The 19,141-nt window shown below is 45.4% G+C and overlaps 1 protein-coding gene across 2 annotated transcripts in view; it reads left to right on the top strand.

The window, feature by feature from the left end:
* ASTN2 (astrotactin 2) overlaps positions 1 to 19,141 on the top strand; it is a 944,548-nt gene that overhangs the window by 285,982 nt on the left and 639,425 nt on the right. The window contains exon 3 of one of the 2 annotated variants that reach the window (XM_007449714.1): positions 9,429 to 9,581. The exons of the other annotated variant lie outside the window; for it this stretch is intronic. Coding sequence (XP_007449776.1) covers positions 9,429 to 9,581 — 153 coding nt within the window. The remainder of the gene's footprint in view (positions 1 to 9,428; positions 9,582 to 19,141) is intronic. 2 annotated transcript variants of the gene reach the window in all.

The following is a 19,141-nucleotide window of genomic DNA, read 5'->3' on the forward strand; positions in this document are numbered from 1 at the left end:
AAAAAAAAAAAAAAAAAAAAAAAAAAGGCACAGGAAAGGGTACTGAGGCTGGATAGCAGGGCTCTATAAAGAGGTGGACATTTTGAACTGTGGTCTGGGAGAGGAGGTAGCAGTCTGCAGAAAGAGCCAGACCAGCCTTCATAGCTCAAAAGATGGATTTTCTTTATAATAAAATCATCTTTCATGTCAAGCTCTTGAAAAAACAAACTGTGTGGGATTTTCTCTACAGTTCTTGCCCCTTTTTCCTGCGGGTGCTACTCTTTATGTCATCCTCTTTACCTGGTTCTGCATTCTTTAACGGGTCGGGCAAGTTCACATCTCCTCTGGGGATTTTCTATAGCTTTTCCACATGCAAAAGGAATTAGAGGATACATTTTCAGCCGTCTCATCACCGGGCATTTAGCGCACTGTTTTTCTTATCTTTATCTGTCTCTTCCACTAAGCAGTGATGTGTTTTGAAGAAGGCTCGATGTTCAGTTCATCGCTGTGTCCCCAGTGCCCATCTCTGGATACAGCACCCAGTAATGGTGTTGGGTGAAGAATTCCAGTTGTAGAATATGGGGGGCCCTGTAGTCACAGGGAGCGCTGAGCCATATACATAGCCTTCCTGTGCAGTTATAGAAAGGATGAATCTAGGAAAAGAATCTGACTAGTGACTGCGAGTCCCATCAGATTCTGGGCACGCACATGCCACCCGGGGTTGGGTAGAAGACCTGTATTTGCTATGTCTGATGGTTTAAGATCTTTTTGGCAGTAGCAGTATTAACTCACATCTTTAAAATGCTTACTCTGGGGGCTTCCCTGGTGGCGCATTGGTTGAGAGTCTGCCTGCTGATGCAGGGGACACGGGTTCGTGCCCCAGTCCAGGAAGATCCCACATGCTGCGGAGCGGCTGGGCCCGTGAGCCGTGGCCACTGAGCCTGCGCGTCCGGAGCCTGTGCACCGCAATGGGAGAGGCCACAACAGTGAGAGGCCCAACGCAGCGCAAAAAAAAAAAATGATATAAAAAAAAAATGCTTACTCTGTATCAGCATTTGTGATAAGCATTTTAACATCTCATTTAATCCAGAAACAGCTTTATGAATTTGGAATTGCGAGCCCCATTTTAACACTTGGGGAAGCAGAGGCTCTGAGTGGTTAAGTGATTTGCCTACGTTTTGCAGCTGGTAAGACACATAGCTCACATTCCAAACTATGTCCGATTCCAAAGCCTTTCCATAGCCATGCCTTGCCACCAAGGTGGTAATAAAGTGACCAAGAAGTCTTTGGCCCAGCCTATCTAGTTGCTTGACCCTTTCTCCCTTGAATAGCACTTGTTGATTTGTGGTATCAACTCCAGCCCACCTTTTGGAAATCTCCTTTGCCTCTAAGGTCTCTATAAAATGGGGGGTGGTAAAGACAGCATTAGCTGAGAGAGGTGAAAGTGCTTTGCAGACTGAAGCAAGCAGTGCCTGTGGTTATTGCATTCATATTGTTAAAAGCACATTTCGTTTACATTTATAACTACCAGGCCATGGAGCTGGAAGGAATCTTCAAGACCATCTGTGTCCTGGCTAGGAACTGTGGAACCGGCTCCACAGAACCTGGATAGTATTGTGTTTCTAGCAGAGCAGAGGAAAGTATCACTACGTTTAATTCAGTCATTCAAACTCAATTCAGTTCTCCAGCAGAAATTATGATCAGTCTACAAGTCTGCAGTATTAACTGACAGACCCAAGATAGTGTATATAAGAAAAGGCTAGTCCCAAGTTTTCCAATTTATATTTGTTGCTGTTTGTTCATTTGTCTTGTCTGCTGGCACTTGTTTGAAGATAAGCTGTGCCAGGCACCAAAGGTTTAAGAAAATATACGGAAGAAAAAACTAAAAAGTAAGAAAATTCTATCCATCAATTTTATCCCTGAGAATTGGGAAGAGCTGGCCATTTTTAAAAAATGCGTACATGGGTTTTAAATGTATTCTAGTCATGGAGCATTCTCATCTGGCTAGGGAACACTGGCTGGCTGTTTTCTTTGCTACTTTTTTCTTCTTTCATGAGAAGATGACTCCTGTATGAAATGGAATGTCGGGTTCTGGAACTGGATTCTCACAACTTCCAAATGTGATGGTTCTTTGCATTTATACCAGGTCTTCCTAGCTGAGGTGTTCTTTAGGGCTGGGATGTCTTCTCTTATTACCTATCCCCCCACAAACCTGACATTTGAGTGTGCCCAGCCCAAAGCCTGGATATGAAAATTGAGGTCTATATTAGGGTTCTCCAGAGAAACAATCAATAAGAGATGTAAATATAGACACGTGTAGATACATCATCTTTTGATTATATACATCCCATCTGTCTGTCTGTCTGTCTATCTATCTATTGATATCTAGAGAGATTTAAAGAATCATCTCATGTGACTCTGGAAACTGACAAGTCCAAAATTTTCGAGGTAGGCTAGGAGGCTAGAAATCCAGGGAAGAGTTGTTACAGCTCAAGTCTGAAGGTAGCCTGCTAGCAGAGTTCCTTTCTCCTTGGGGGAGGTCAGTCTTTTCTCTGTTAAGGCCTCCAGTTGGATGAAGCCCACCCAGATTATGGAGGGTTGTCTTATTCAAAAGCTACTAATTTACGTTAGCTACTACTAACGTCACCTAAAAAATACTTTCACAGAAACATCTAGGAAGATGTTTGACTAAACATCTGGGTACCACAGCTCTGCGAAGATGACACGTAAAATTAATCATCATAAGATCTGAGGTTAAAATGATCCTAGAATTTGGGGAAATGGGGTGGGGAAGTAGAAATAGGAGACTTGAGTGCTGGACCTTGGTCCGCCTCCAACTTTTATCATGACCTTGTCTCATGGTGCCTCTGTTTTCACATCTGTGTAAAAGGGAAAATATATATTCTCTAAAATAATTTTGAAAGTGAATATCTTACAGTGCAGATGCCTCTCACAATGAATGAATGGATGAATGAATGAATGGATGAATGAATGAATGGATGAATGAATGGATGGATAAATGGATGAATGAATGAATAGATGAATGAATGAATGGATGAATGAATGGATTGGGCAATCATAAAGCTGAAGAATGAGAGAAAGTTGGGTTGTGATCACTCTTGATCACTTACTGTGTTCCAGAAGCTCTGTTAGACAATTATGTGCATAATTATGTTTAATCCTCCCAACAACCCTGCAGACATTCAGGGAAACTGAGAGTTGTAAAAGAGAAGGGAGTGACTCTAGGTCACACAATGGCAGAGCTGACATTGGAACTCAGGTGGGCTTTCTCACACTTTGCACTAGGCAGTATGGCCAAGTAATACCCACCTGTTGCTCTGTTCTCTGAACATAGTTCTGTAGTAAGACAAAACTGACAATGTGGGGCATGAGCTGAGCCTAGGACCTCCAGGCTGGACAGTCTTGACCATCGACACTGAACAAGGTTCCTTGGCAGAGCAGGTCAGACTCCAGTCAAGTTGAGCCCCTGGCTCCAGCCAGGACCAGATTGCCAGGGGCTCCTTGTCCAGATGATTTAAGAGCGGCTGAGCTTTTAGAGTCACTTTCCAGGCTCAGAGAAGTCACATCCAAACTTAAAGACTGGGATATCCATGTCCATCCACCAGGAAGGACAGAAAGAGTATGTGTACGGTGGTGCAGTGAATGGAGCCCGGTCATCAGAGTTATCATAACCTGAGTCTAAATCCCAGCTCTGCCATTGTTAAGGGTGTGACCCTCGGAGCTTATTTAACTTCTCTGAGCCTCAATTTCCTCATTTTTAAACGGCTAATGACACTTAGCTTTCAAAGTTGTTAGGAGGAATAAATGAGAAAACATAAAGAAATGCCAGCTTCCTTGCCTGGCAGAGAAGTGGTGAAGTTTTCAAGAATTGTGAATTTTCTTCCTATGTAGGCTGGGTGAGTCTGGAAAAATTAAAGAGGGTGATGATAAAGGTGATACAGGAACTTGAACCCAAACCCATACAAGTTACAGTGATAGAACATCCCAGGCTGTGCCAGGGAGAGAACAGCGCGTGAGTGTTTGAATGTGGACTTGGTGAATGCCAGTGTAGACAGGGCATGTAGTGCCTGTTCTTCAGGGTCGAGTATCAGGCTGAAGCTTGCCTGGTGGCTGGAAACAAACACAACCCTTATGCCTTTGCAGTGGTACTCGGGGTCTGCCTTCTCCTTTCCCTTCTCTCGCTGTCTCTGTCTCCTCTCGTGTCCTTCCTACCCTTCCCTTTCTGTTCCCTCTTTATTATTTTCCAGATCTCTCCCCTCCTTTCCACTCTTCTTTGCTTCCCTTTTCACCCCCTGCCCTTGATTACTGAGCACACTTTTCCTTTCCATTCTTGTTTTCTCTCCCTCCTCCTCTTTTCTCTCCTCTTTTCTCTCTCTGTCTTGGCTTGGGGGCCGGGGCTTCTCTCCTCGGTCCCCAGTGCTTCATTCCCATTAAGCTTGACAGTCTCTCATATGTCAGTTAGAAAGGGCTGCTTCCCCCTCTTCACCCTCCCTTTCCTGGGCCTGCTGTGATGCTCAGATCAAGCACCATCTGTTGCATTCATCCAGGCGACGGGTGAGCATTTTGCTGCTCTGGGGAGGCAGAGCTCAGCGGGTACCAGGAGGTAACGTGGCTTGTTTGGACAACTTGATATATTGATATTGATAGAGCTACCGAATGGGATTGAGAGGGATGGGGGCAGGAGAGAGTGGTACAGAGGATGAAATAGGCCGTGGATGGGTTTGCCTAAGCACCTCCCCCTCTAAGCCTGTCTGGGTTCTTGGCACTGTCGCCAAGGCGAGAGCAGCCAAACAGATGGATGGGATTTGCCACAGTCGGGATCAGAAACCCTTGCAGCTCCCTTGCAGTTCAGGGGAGCAAACCTTGCCTCTCTGAGTGTCTTCCTTTCCTCCCCGCTGGTCAAATCTGCATCAGCTTAGGAGAAAGTAAAGCAGAAATAACAGGATGGGAAGAGGCTGACCTTTAGGAATTGCTGAATGTCAGAGCCTCGATGAAAAGGGATGATGTATCAGTCAGGGTTCCAGCTGGGCAAAGAAGGGACCCTCCAATGGGATTTTTAGGCGAAGTTCAACGAAGCTACTATTCATAGAGGTGTAGACAGGGTGAAGAGAATCAATGGGGAGGGGGTATTGAGGCACCAGGAAAAATAACTATCAGGAAGCCACCGCTAATTCCTAGAACTGAAGGCGCAGGGAGAGGATATGGTTTTACTGGAGTCTGGGAAAAATGGATTTGTGGAAAAGGGGCCCTGGCAGAAGCTGTGATTGTTGAGTGTCCCTGTCTCTATCAGAAATACGATGCAGAAACAGGAAGGGAGTAAGGGAAGACATCCCCTCAAATTCCACCCTCCCATATCCTGCCAGAGCATCTCCCTGGGCAAACTCACCTAGTAGCCAGATAAGAAGGATCTGTGAAATAGCCCATTGAGGGTCTGCCTCCAGGCCGTAGAGTGGGGCAGAATGAACCTGTGGGTGGAAGATGGATCTGGGGGTGCAAAGGGAGATCAGGCAGTGCAGACCAGGAAGGGTTACATGTTCCATAGCCTCCACTGTGCCAGAAGCTAACATGCTTCACCACTACACACACTCCCTCTCTGCCTATCCCAAAGAGCGCGTGAGTAGAGCCTCCACAGGGACCAGTTCTCTCTTGTGAGTGCGAGACCCACATAACTTGCTGTCTGCTCAACACCTCTCCATGTAGACATCTTGGAGGCACCAAGTGCTCTCACCTAAAACCAAACTCAGTTCACTCCTCTTTCAGTGTCCCTCCTCTCGCTGAGAGGTACCATCGTCTGCCTCTGTGGATGCCAGAAGGCCAGGAGTCATCCTCTCTACCTCACTCTCCCTTATCCCCCCTTTTCCAATAAATCACCACATTCTCAGGGAGGGGTACCTACGAAACAACTCTCAAATGTGCTCCCTGTTCTATCTCCACTGCTCCAACATCTCTGTCGCTACTCTCTCTCCTGCTCTATCCCTATCTCCACCTCTACTACCTAGCATCTCCTACATGGACTTCTGTAATATGGTACCACCTTCCTAGTCGGTCTTCTCACTTCCATTTCTGTCCTCCAGTGCATCCTTTCTACTGCCAGAGCGATCTTCTCTAAGTGAAGGTCTGATCAAGCCACTTTCCTATCTAAAACCTTCAGTATGTTCTATTCTTAACTAGGCCCAGAAGAGTTAGGGTCAGGGTGGGGGTTAGGGTGAGGGTCAAGGTTAGCGTTAGTATTAGGATTTCCTGCCTCTCTAGCATTATCTCACACTGCTCGCTTTTGGCCTTTCAGCTGCAGTGGTGATTGCAGCCCCTTGCATATTCCCTCTTCCCGAGGGGTCTTGGTTTAGACTCTTTCCTCTGACTCCTTTGCTTTCGTCACCTCCCCCTTCCCCCGCAGCTTCCGTGCCACCTGATTATCTCATACCCTTTCCAGATCTTAGTCACACTGCTCACTTCCTTGAAGCAAGTTTCCATGGTTTTCCTGGACAAGGTCATATTCCTCTGCTAGAGCCTCTCATATCATCTTTCACCTCTCCTTTATTGTATATGTCAGTTGTAAATTTTACATTTCTCTGTCATCTAATTCATTACTATTGGTTTTCCTGTCTACATGGTGAGCATCACGAGGGGGTTTTGTTTGTTGTTGTTTTCACCATCTTACCCTGCTATGGACTGAAAGTAAGCCTTATTAACCCCCAATGTGACTGTGACTTTGTCTACTAGACCCGCCAGAGCAAAATGCCACAGACTGTGTGGCTTAAACAACAGACATTTACTTTCTCACAGTTCTGGAGGCTAGAAGACCGAGATCAGGGTGTCAGCATGGTTGGGTTCTAGTGAGGGCTCTCTTTTTGCCTTGTAGGTGCCTACCTTCTCTTGGTGTCCTCACGGGGAGATCTTTCTGTTCTTCTAAGGCCACAGTGCCATAAGATTAGGGCCCCGATTTTATGATCTCATTTAATCTTAATCACCTCCTAACGATCCCGTCTCCAAATATAGTCTGCTATAGACTGAATTGTGTACTCCAAAATTCACATGTTGAAACCCTAACCTCCATTGTGACTGTATTTGGAGATAGAGTTTTTGATAGGTAATTAAAATTAAATGAGAACATACGGGTAGGATCCTAATTCGATAGGATTGGAGTCCTTATAAGAAGAGAAAGACTTCTCTCTCCCTCTCTCTCCCTCTCTCCCTTTCTTTCCCTTTCTCTCCCTCCCTCCCCCAACATGGATGCACCAAGGAAAGGCCACGTGAGCAGACAGTAAGAAGGCAGCCATCTTCAAACCAGAATCTGACCTGTTTATGTTATCGAGTCTATGATTTTTGTTATGCAAGTCCAAGCAGACTAAGACATATTTTCTGAAAATACTGAAGAGTGAATGAATGAGTGAGGAGATAAATGAATGTGTGAATTTTCACAGATGTGTGTGGGTCCCTCCCTTGGAGGATTCCAGACAGTGACTTGCTCTGGACTTTTGACTACAGTTCAGCCCAACTCTTTCAATTTTGTGCAAATCGCTCTCTCTGGGTTTAAAGCATCTGGATTGGGCATGGCAGTGCTTCTCAGAATTAGACTGTAGCCTCTTGCTGGAGGGTTCTGTATCATAGGCTTGGAGTAGGGGGCCCATGTTTGGGATTTTCTTCTTGGCTCACCTTTAAGTAGACCTAACTAAGATACCTGCGGAGACAGATGGCAAGAGAGGCAGGTACGTTACACTACTACAGCATCATTTGTATTGTCAATTATCTTTTCCTTAGCAAACACGGATGCCCCTCTGTGTCCCTAGAGATGAGGCTTCTCACAGAGCCCAGTACCCAAACCAGCCCTCTGGGTATGACCTACCCTGCAGACACATGTGTGTCTAAGCTGATAAACTTTCCTGGGAAAACAGGATCTCCTTGAAATTGGTGTCGGTATGTTCAGAAGCCTTCTTTGTGCACTCTGGGAAAAGCTCATCAAAGAAACAGGGATCTTTACCACATCCCATTCCTTGTCATCAGACAGCAAGTAGCTTAAACTGAAGAACTTTCCCAGCCTCTTGAGACATAGGTGGAGGGAGGGTTGAGTGTGAAGTTTTCAAAGTCAGGGCTCTCTTTGGGGATTTCTCAGAACAAAGACACTGCGATCATTCAGCCAGTCTTCTTTTCTTCTTTCTCATTTCCTCTCCTTTTCTTTTATGTTGACTCTCTTCTTTCTCAAGTTTGTCTGCTTTTTTTTTTTTTTTTTTTTTTTTTTTTTTTTTTTTTTTTTCCCTTACTTTTATCTTCTATCTTTTTTCCCTCTGCCCTTCTGCCATCACTCTCTCCATTCTCTATAACTTTCTACCAGTCTCAATTTTGAAATTTTTGAAAATGTGGCTACCAGCAGCTCCTTGGAGGATACTGAAACAAAAGGAATGTTGGAGTAGGATTTAGAAGGCTTGACTCTACCGCTTGCTAGCTTGGAGCTAGTTGTATGCCTTGTTTGGGGTGGGGGGGACTTCAGTTTCCCCTAGTAAAATGGGGCTCTTGTACCAAGTGATCTACGTATCACTGCACTGCAGTTTTGTCTCCTGAAATATTATTTGACCCATGTACTGCCGTCTACCTTTATTGCCACTGTTCTGGTTCAGGCAGTATTGCCTCTGGCTGGCTTCTGCAAAAGCCTCTGTACAGGCCTTTGTCCTTGCTTCTATGTGTATTCTCCATACTCTGGTTAGTAATTGTTATCACAGGGGCTTAATTGAAACATGCCAGTTTCCTGTTTAAAACCTTTCAATGATCATCTTTTGCCTTTGGGATAAAATCCAAGCTCCGCAAGGTGGCTTACAATGTGTTCTGCCCTCTGCAGCCTCATCTGCTCTTCCCAGGCTCCACTGCAGCCACACTGAACTCCTTTCAGTTGCTCAAGCACCGTGTTCTTTCTGGCTTCAGATCTTTGCACATGCCTCTCCTTCCACCCAGGGCACTCTCTTATCCCAAATCTTTTCAACAACTCCACCCTGATTCTATCTTCCTTGCTGATTTCTACTCCTGTTTAAGGTCTCAGTTTAGGTATTGCCTCCTCCTCCGGGAAGCCTGCCTTGACTCCCAGGATGGGTGAGCTGACCCTTCTTGGTGCTCCTCTGGTACTCTGTACTCCACTGTCACGGAAGTATTGCACAGTGTTGGAAATGCCTGGATATGTGTGCTACCAAGCTATGGATTCCTTGAATCATGGATTGTGTCAAACTTTCACCATCATATCTCAAGGGCTTGGGGCAGTACCCTTGAGAACACAGTCGGTGTTGAAGAAATAAATGCGTTAAGCCAGCAGATTCATCTCTACTGGCCCCCTTTCACCAGTGGGTCCGGGAGGGAGCTCCAGACACTCCGGGGGGCCAGGCGCAGTCCTCCAGGGGCTGAGGGTGGGCTGAGCCCTAACCTCAGCCCCGTTGCCCACCCCGTAGCGGCAGCTGAGGCGACGCAGGAGCCAGTGGAGTCCCTGATGCAGAAGTTCAAGGAGAGTTTCCGTGCAAACACGCCCATCGAGATCGGCCAGCTGCAGCCAGCACCGCGCAGTGCCTCAGCAGGGAGGCGGAAGAGGAGAAGCAGGTCCCGAGGTAGGTCCTCCCGGAGCCTCTGGCCAGGATGTCGGCCCGCTGTGCCCAGGTTCTTAAGGTGCCGGGAAGAGCTATGCCCTCTTCCCCCTGCTTCCCTGTGCTCATAGAACCCACGCCACTGTACCCCTGATAAGTCATCTCAGCTGAGGCCTTGGAGCGAGAGGACCTGTGTCCCTGGGTGTAAAGCTAACCTCTCTGAGCCCCAGCCGCCTCATCTGAGAACGGGAATGAATTGCCCATCTCCCAGAGAGGTTGAGAAGGTTAGCAACAATCTATGGAAAGTGCCCAGCACAGGACCAGGGTACAGCAGATCCTCTTGAAGTTGTAGCTGGTGTCACTTCGGAGAGCGTGAGAAAGCCAGGATGTTCTCGTGGAAAACATCCTCAGGCTGGGATCACAGCACAGGGTTTGGACCCACTCTTCAATAGCCTGAGTAATCTAGTGGTCAAAGCAGGAGTGCTGTGTATTAGACAGAACTGAATTCAAATTTTGGTTTTGCTGTTACCTCACCCTGTCACCTTGGGCAGTCCCTCCACTCCCCCAAGGCACTCCTCTCTGCCCAGCTCCCTGTAAAATCTCAGCGCAGTGCCCAACCAGCATGCAGTCAGAAGTGGATTTTCCCCTCTTCCTCCTTCCTCACCCTTCTCCCCGTCTCTCCTCCCCAACGTTACCATCATCATCATCGTCGTCGTCTCATTTCTCTGACCTTCTCGTGACCTTGTGTCTGGGTCGAACCCCCTCACCATTTCACCATTGCCTGATTTCCCAATGTCGTCTTTATCCTTCCATGCACTCAGTGGTCTCCAGCCAGTCACTCCTCCTCTTGACTTTTACTTCTCTAGTTCCTGTAACTTGATCTTGATTGTGTCATTTCCCTTCTCCTGTAACTTCAGTGGTTGTCCAGGGTCTTCAGAAGTGTTCGTGTTTATGAAAATGGCATCTGAGGCCCCCAAAGAGCTCCAGTCTCTCTGCTGACTCTTCTAAGTCCATGTGTCCCCACTTCCATGTTTCTTTCCCGGCCAGTTTCTCTGCGTGAAAACCCCTATCTAGCCCCTAGGAAGAGTCATTGGCACTTATTGACACGTACTCCAGGCAGCAGGCTAAATGCTGTGCGTATCTTATCTCATTTGATCCTCAGCAACGCTATGAAACAGGTACGGTGATGACGCCCATTCTACAGATGGTATCACTAAGGCACAGAAAACTGCAGCCACCTGCCCGAAGGAACATCCTAGCAATTATCAGAGCCAGAAAGAACTAAGCAGTCTGAGTCCCAGACTTTTTAAATCAACCATTAGGTTCTATCCTGGTGAAGCCCTACCTTTCTTTCCAAGCTTAACGTGCATAACGTGCATGATGTGCAAACACATCACTGACTGTCACCATCATAGTTCACCCTGAATTCTCCCATGTGTGAATTCTCCCACATCTTTATCTATGTGTTAAGCACCGATTTCACTTTTGTGTAATATCATTTGCTTTTGTCTGTCTCTCTCCTTAGCTAGACAGTCTTCTTTGAAGGCGGGAAATATCTTATTTGAATCATCTTTGAATTTCTGGGTCTAAATCAATGTCTACACACATAGTAGACACTTGTTATTTGCTGAGATAATGTCTAGGTCTTAATCCTGTGAATTCCTGTATCTGGTGAAAAACCGAGATCTACACATTTAGGTGAGATCATAAATCGAGGCAGAATTTGAGGATGGAGCTCCTTTTTGGAACTCGTGGTAAACCCCAGGTTGAACCATTGTATAATGATAAAGAATAGTTGTTTCGAGGTCAGCAATGTCTGAGTGCTAATCCAGCCCTGTCAATTTCAACTTGCTTAGCTTTGGAGGAGTCACTGGATGTCTCTGAGCCTGAGTTTCCTCTTCCGTAGAATAGGGATGCCAATCCCTACATCAGAGGATTGCTGTAAGGATCTGATGAAATGATGGATATAGCCTACCTTGGAGTGCTGAGCTAATGTGTATTAGGAACTGAATAAATGCTATCTTATATTTGTCATGGCTTGGGCATTCAGGATCACTTATAATTTCACTCAGCTTTAACTAGCCATCTTTATTGCTCCAACATTCACCAAGAATCTCCTTCCCATATCCTCTCTACAAATACGGCCCCCATAAATACACTTGACTCCAAGTCCATAACCTCCCTCCTCTTCACTGTCAATCTGAATTTCTTTCCTTAGTGTCATATCCTAAACATTTTTATGTCAATGAATTCTTCCAAAAACAATCTCTTTTATGTACCATAACTGTCTTAACAAGGCCACTACTGTAAGGCATTTGGGCTGTTTCTAATTATTTGCCCATTAAAAACAATGTCATGTAGAACCTTTTTTTTTGCATAAAACTTGACCTTCACTTTGGAGTCTGTTTTCCCCTCTTGAATTGCAGAATTAGATTATTCATGAAATCTACTGTTTGACAGACTCTAATTGAATATCAAGTTATTTTAATTTATGCGTTAGGTGGGAACTAAGAGAACTGATAGTGGAAGAAATTCCTTTTGTCCTCCCTTTCTTTGTCACCATTATGACCACTGCCACCTTTTATCTCCTGCTTCTGACTATCCCCTCCTTGAGATTCTCCCCAAAGCAAGCCAGAGTAACCTTTTTAGAAATATAAACAAGATAAGGTCACTGTTCAGCTTAAAATTTTTCAGTGGTTTCCTGTTATCTTTAGAACACAGTCCAAAGTCTTTGCCATGACCTGTAGCTTCTGTTCCATCTGAATCTGTTCCTGCCTTATTCGCTCACTTGGCATTTCCTTGTGCTCCAGGCACAATGACTTTCTTCATGTCCCAGGAACACAGGGAATGGAGCCCCAGTGTAGGGTCTGAGAACTTGCGGCACTTCCCCTTGCCATGTCTCTTTTTGTCCCCCAGATTCTCTCCTGGCTGGCCCCTTCTCACCTTTCAGCTCTTAACTCAAATGTCAGCTCCTCAGAACCATTGGCCATGACTACCCAAACATGGGTACCCAAACTTTTACTCCTTTCCATCCCCAACCTGCTACTATCTGTTACATAACCATTTTTCGCTCCTTCCCTAATATTAGGGTCTAAAATCACTTTTATTTGTTTGCTTGTTTACTCTTTTCCTCTCTAAAATGTAAGCTTCATATTCATAAATCTAATACATAGAAAGCGCTTAATAAATATTTGTTGAATAAATGAGTGCATTAACCTCAAAGATTGTGGAAAAGTGGCTTAGTTTTATAACTTTCAAATTGATGGTAGAAGAGGGATCCAGGATAAAATAAAACCTCCCAGTACAGATCTCCAGGGAATCCTGTTTCCCCTAGAGATAGACTCATTGATGGATAGCACATGAAACGTGCTCAAGTGGATGCTGTCAAAGCAGTTTTCAAAATGGCTTAATAACGTTGTGCTCACGGTTTTGCTGTCACTATTGGGTAAGGTTTTTGCAAGAGAGAGAAAGGCTAGTACGTGCCAGTCCCAAACTTCCCAACTCACAGACTTTCCACCACATGTCCTCAAGATTTTCTTGGACAGAAGAAATCCATGGTCAATAACTGTTTTGGAAATTCCGCACACTCCCTCTTTCTCTTGGAAATTCCCAAATGCATCTTAATCTGTGAAAGACCCTGGGAAATCCTGCAGTGCAGAGAGCTGGGCAGATTTGTTTAGTTCATCATCTGTAAAACCATCTTGACCACAGACTCTGTTCTTTCCCTTGGAACATGTATGAACATCTTGCAGCACAGAAGCATCCATAGAAACACAGTTTTGGAAGTGCTCCATTGGCTTCCACTGACCATCAAAAATCCCAGATATCACGGTCAAAATCCCCAGTCTTTCACTGTCTCTTCCCCCTGCCGCTGAAGTGGCCGTGGGCCTTCTGGCCCAGAGTGGGAACACCTGGCCTCTCTCTGCTTCATTAGGCTCTGCGCCTGGCCCATGGTGCTCAGCGGGTCCCAGCATATGGAATGGTAGCAAAGAACCGGTGTCATGAAACTGAGCACATGCTTGAAATCAGCTCCAATGTGGTTTTGTAGTTAGGGCTTCCTCCTGAGAGACCTGGCAGATGCTGACGTGAATTGTCCTCAGGCAGACAGAGGAAAGTGGTGGAGGTCCCAATGCTGTCCTCTTGTCTGTGACAGCGTTTTATGAGGCAGCTGTTGGGTAGTCAGGTCCACAGGTAGTGAAGAGGGGGTGTTGGCTCTCAAATCAAGCAGAGGGAGATTTCTATGGATGTGAGGAAAGGCTGCTGAGTTTCATGCAGTCTAGGTAGTGGTCTTTAAAAAGTGGGACTTTATATTTGAAATTGAATCCCACCACTGGCTAACTGATTGATCTTAAATAAGCAATGAATTTGTTTTTAGCCTCAGTTTTCTTATCTGTAAAATAGTGCTAACAATGCTGAAATCACATGTAGGATGTGAGATAATACCTGCAAAATGCTTAGTCCAGTGTCTGGCTCATGGTTGACCCTCAATAAAGAGTAGCTAAGTTTATCATTGTCATCAGGGTCCCACTAATCTGGCCTCCAGGGGCTCACAAATCCATCCCTCCTCCCCGGGCCGTTGCCTCTGACTTGGTTAAGGTTTCATCATCCCTCATCCAGATTCCTGTAACAGCCTCTTCATCCCCAAATCCATCTTTCAAAAGTGATCTTTTGAAAACACACTAAATCAGACCATGTCACTCTCCTGCCTAGAACATTTTCCTGATATTCTGTCACTTGCACTGGGGGCTTTTGAAGCTTTTGCAGTGAAGTCTTCCTGGAGGCAGATGAAAATCAACACACCCCCAAACAGTCTGCAGCTGTGCTCACAAAACGTCAACATAAGCCCCCAATTCCAGATTCTGTCTAAAAGAAAATCCATGCCATTCTATTTTGTGATATGTGCATATTTATTTTAGTTTAGATTATATTATTTGTCAGTTAAATTATTTAACATTTTCTCAAGTCTTTAGGTAATGTCGATGTCCCGAGATGAAGAATCATACTTTCGCTGATTATACTAGGATAGTAAGGTACCATCTTCAATAGGTTTCCATAGGATCCAGTGAGATAATGCCTGTAAAGCACCAAGCACAGAGACAGGCAAACGGTGCACACTGAACATGTGTTCTATTATTTTATTTACTACTCTTATGGCTACTGTTTTATTATTACTTTTACATTTGTCAGTATCACTGTCATGACAGTGATAATGTCAACATCATTATATTTTTCAATGTCCCATTAAGGATACACTTACCCAGTTTTAGAAGGAAGAGTCTGTAGGATTTAGGGCACGCTGTTTAATAGGATTAGAAAGTTGCCAGAGCTGGCTACACAAGGCTTCTTCCTAGCCTGGATTCCAGCCTACCTCTGAACCCCCCCAAGCTACTGTATTCTGCAGCCTCCAGCACACTGTCCATTTTCCTCTTCCCCCAAAATGACTTGGTTTCCAAATCCGTGTAACGATCATCCTTTACCTGAAAGCCCCTTCCTCTCTTCTCTAGGCAGAAAATTGCTACTCATGTGTCAAATTCTGGTCTCAAGATTCTCTCTATGAAGACCCCACCCCCCAGCCCACCCTCAGCCCTAATCCAGGCTGAGTGAGCTGCTCCTTTGGGCACTGGTAGCCCCCATGCTGCTTTCTATCACAGCCCTCATTACAGGACACATCTGCTTCCCTCATCATCTCTGACAGTCCCATGATGGAAAGGACAGTGATTTATGTCTCTCTGCAGACCAAATGCCTAACATAGAACTGGCATAGAATAGCAATTGGATGAATGGGAGAATATACGAATAGGTGGATGGATGCATGAATGCATGGATGAATAAAAGAAGATAGTTGGGAGCTTCATGGAATACAAAGGGTTAAGAAGACGTGGTGCCACTAGCACTTACTGAGGATTTAGTGTGTTCTAAATACTATACTCATCATACATTATCTCATTTAAAAGCTCCCCACATCCCATAAGGTAAGGACTATAATTATCCCCATTCTACAAAACAGGAAATTCAAGCTTAGGTAGGTTATGTGACTTGCCCAAGTGTACCCAGCTAATAGACTGTGGAATTGTGAATTCAAAGCCTAGACAGAGCCCATATCTCAGTTTCCAGATGCCTATAGTTTTTGTCATAGCTAGCCTGGCTAAGATCTTTGAGCTGTGAAGTTGTATCAGCCTAGTCTAGATACTGGAAGCAAGAGGTTGCAGTTCTCTTGCATTGGTAGGTGTTTCTGTATCATCAGAGCTTCTGTGAGGGTGATCAGGAGCTACAAGGTTCTGGAAAGTGAGGTCTCCCTCTTTCTTAGAGTCAGGACTGCCCCCTACAATCTCCCTCTGGCCCCAGAGGGCCAGTTCTATGACCTGAGGGGCAGCAAGCCCAGTGGTTATGCCACTGTCCAGTGTTCTCTGCATTTGAAAGGCACTCACCCAGCTTTTTTTGCTAAGTCGTACAAATGTAGGATGTGCCGCCCAGATCCCTGCCAACCAGCACGCCATCATTTAGTGAATGAAGCAGGTGATTAGACATTTGCACCACAAGGAATGCATAGGAAGGTGGTGTGAGCTGGCCTGGAGGGTTTACGAAACTGGGAGAATAATTAAAGAAGGGTTCACTGCGGAAGTAGCCTTTGAAGAATGCATTGGTATCAGCTGAGGAGAGAGATTGGGAAGGTATTGCTAGTAGAAGAAAGACACATGCAAAGGTACATGTGAGTGACACTGTGCAGGGCATTATGGGAATATCTGGGGAAAACTGTGAACAAAGCGAGTGCTGGTGAAATGGGCAGAAATCAGAATCTCCATCAGAGGCAGGCTCTGGATATCACTCCCACAATCCCCAGCTGCATCCCCACGCTGGGAAGATAGGCATATTCTGGCTTCTTTATCCTCCCTGATAGATAAGCCCTGATGTGCTCTTTTATTGGGGGACACTGTCCTTTAGAATGCAGGTTTATGTGGTGTGTGTGTGTACTCTTTACTAGTAAGTAGCTATGGATTATTCACTTAGTTGGAGAAAAATATTCATAAATATTAAGGGCTTTAAATTATTTGCCTTATTGGATTGTTGCTGTGCTTAAACATTAAAACGACAGCCAACCAGATACGTCTTTATTTCTTTGGTTTCCATCTTTGTTCCCCAGTCCCTCTGCCCCCTTAATAGCATCCCCTTCCTACCAAGGAGTTTTGGGCGGAGCTCACTCCCCCTTTTGCCAAAGGTAGTTTTTTTGTTTTTGTTTTGTTTTGTTTTGTTTTGTTTTCGCGGTACGCGGGCCTCTCACTGTTGCCTCTCCCGTCGCGGAGCACAGGCTCCGGACGCGCAGGCTCAGCGGCCATGGCTCACGGGCCCAGCCGCTCTGCGGCATGTGGGAGCTTCCCGGACCGGGGCACGAACCCGTGTCCCCTGCATCGGCAGGCGGACTCTCAACCACTGCGCCACCAGGGAAGCCCCCAAAGGTAGTTTTGAAACTGCATAATCAAAATGGCATTCAACTTGAAACCATGAGATAGTTACAGGGGTAGAAAGAAGACTGGATAGACCCCAGCTACCTAGAGTCTAGCGCTAAATCTTTGATGAAATAACCCCTTGTCTCTCTACCTCTGTGACATTTCTCCTACTTGATTTTCCTCCCCGTCTCCATCGCCGCATGTCCCAAAGCCTGCTGTTCCTTCCAAATAAAACCTTAAAGCTACTTTCTTCGGGAAGTCTTTCCAAATTTTTCCCACATGAAAGTCACGCATACTTCCTCCAAACTTCGATAACCTCTTCTCTTTCTTATGATATTTGTCACTTATTACCTTTTATGAGAGTAATTTAAGGCCACTTCTCTTCTCCCTTAATTAATCTCCTGAAGCACAGTGACTATGTACAGGTCATGCCTGTGTTTCCAGTGACTAGACTAGTCCTGACAAATAGCAGACACTCAGTTAATGCTTGATCAATTAATAAGCTAGGTTAATCACATGCGCTGTGTGATCTTGGACGCGACTTTCCACTCTCCAGGCATCATCGTCCCCATCTAAGAAGCTGTGTGGCTCTGTGGAAACGAACTCAGGTTCTGGAATCAGATAGATGAGAATCGGCAGTGCAGTTCTGCCTCTGACTCCCTCAACTTTTGGAAATAACTTGTGCTGAATCGTCATTACCTAATTTGTAAATCATACACTCGGCCACCTCATAGGGAGGCTGGGAGGATTAGACTTAATGTATATAAAGTGCTCAGCAGGCCACACTAAACCTAATAAGTACGTAATAAATCTTTGTTGTTGTTAATTTGGAAAAGCAAAGGCTAGATAATTTCCACAGGTCTCCTCTACCTCAAATGATCTTTGACTATAAATCTGATTGGCAAGCATTGTTGTCGAGTGAAAAGTCCAGTATTTGGAGTCAGAAAACCCTGATTTGAACCCCAGCTCTTAAGGGCAGTGGGTCCTCAGAGAAATTAATTAATTTTCTTGGGATTCCATCCACAGCACCTGGAGATGTGGTAATGTCTGCTATTCTTGTTCCTCAAGGCTGTTGTGAGAATGTGCTAGAATACTTATTGAAATCCTTTTTTTAAAGCACACTATAGATTAGCAGCATCCTGGAATCATAGCCTTGGCACCTTCAAAGACAGAGAATAACATGCAGGTTTGAACAGGGAGCCTTTCCTCTGGGGCTCTGGCTTTCCTTTTCTGGACCACATGCCCCTTCCAGGAGGTGCTGCCAGGGCCAGTACTACCACAGCCCAGTGATCCCAGGTCAGGTTGGACTGAGGCCCGGGAGAGCTGATTTATAGTCAGAGCACATAGCTGCCTCCATAAATCTTCCCTGATGTGTCTTTCAGAGAAGTTTGCATTCCTAAAAGTGCATGTCTCCTCCAGGCGGTTTTCCTTGTCTGTCTGAAATATGTCACGGGGCCCTCAGTCAATTCTGTCTGGTCTGGCTGGGTGGAGAGGCAACTGCAGGCAGCCTTAAGAGAAGGCTCTGGACCAGGTCTTGGCGGGGCCTGGGGATATAACTCTAAGATATTTCTTTCATCAGAATGGTGCAATACCATGTCAGTGTTGTAGCATAATAAACACCCTGAAACTTGGTGACTTAAAACAGAAACCACTTATTTGGCTCTTAATCCAAGTTAAGCATTTGGCCCTGGACTCGGCTGGGCAGTTCTTCTGGTCTGGATGGGGCAGGCTCAGCTGACCTCAGTCAGATACCTGTGGTCAGCCAGCTCTCTAAGGCTGGCTCACATGGGTTCCAAAAGCAGAAAAGACGAGAGCTGCAAGGCCTTTTGAGGCTTAAGCTCAGAAGACCCACTTCATCCTTTCCACTTCATTCACTTGCTCAAAACCAAGTTGTGAGGCCGTCTTAGACACAGAGGGTAAAGAAACAGTTCATCTCTTGAAGAAGGGTCAAAATATTAGGGTGACTTTTGTAACCTACAAGTACTCATATTTTTATGAAGGCTCTATTCTATGCTAAAGCCTGAGCTGATCCTCACAACCTCAGCATAATTACTTCTCATTTGCTGATGGAAAAGTTGAGACTCACACATATGAAGGAAACTTTATGATGGGGCACAGCTGGTCATGGCAGAACCAGAT

The sequence above is a fragment of the Lipotes vexillifer genome, unplaced genomic scaffold (assembly GCF_000442215.2).
Source record: "Lipotes vexillifer unplaced genomic scaffold, Lipotes_vexillifer_v1.1 scaffold230, whole genome shotgun sequence".
In the NCBI taxonomy this organism is placed as follows: domain Eukaryota; kingdom Metazoa; phylum Chordata; class Mammalia; order Artiodactyla; family Lipotidae; genus Lipotes; species Lipotes vexillifer.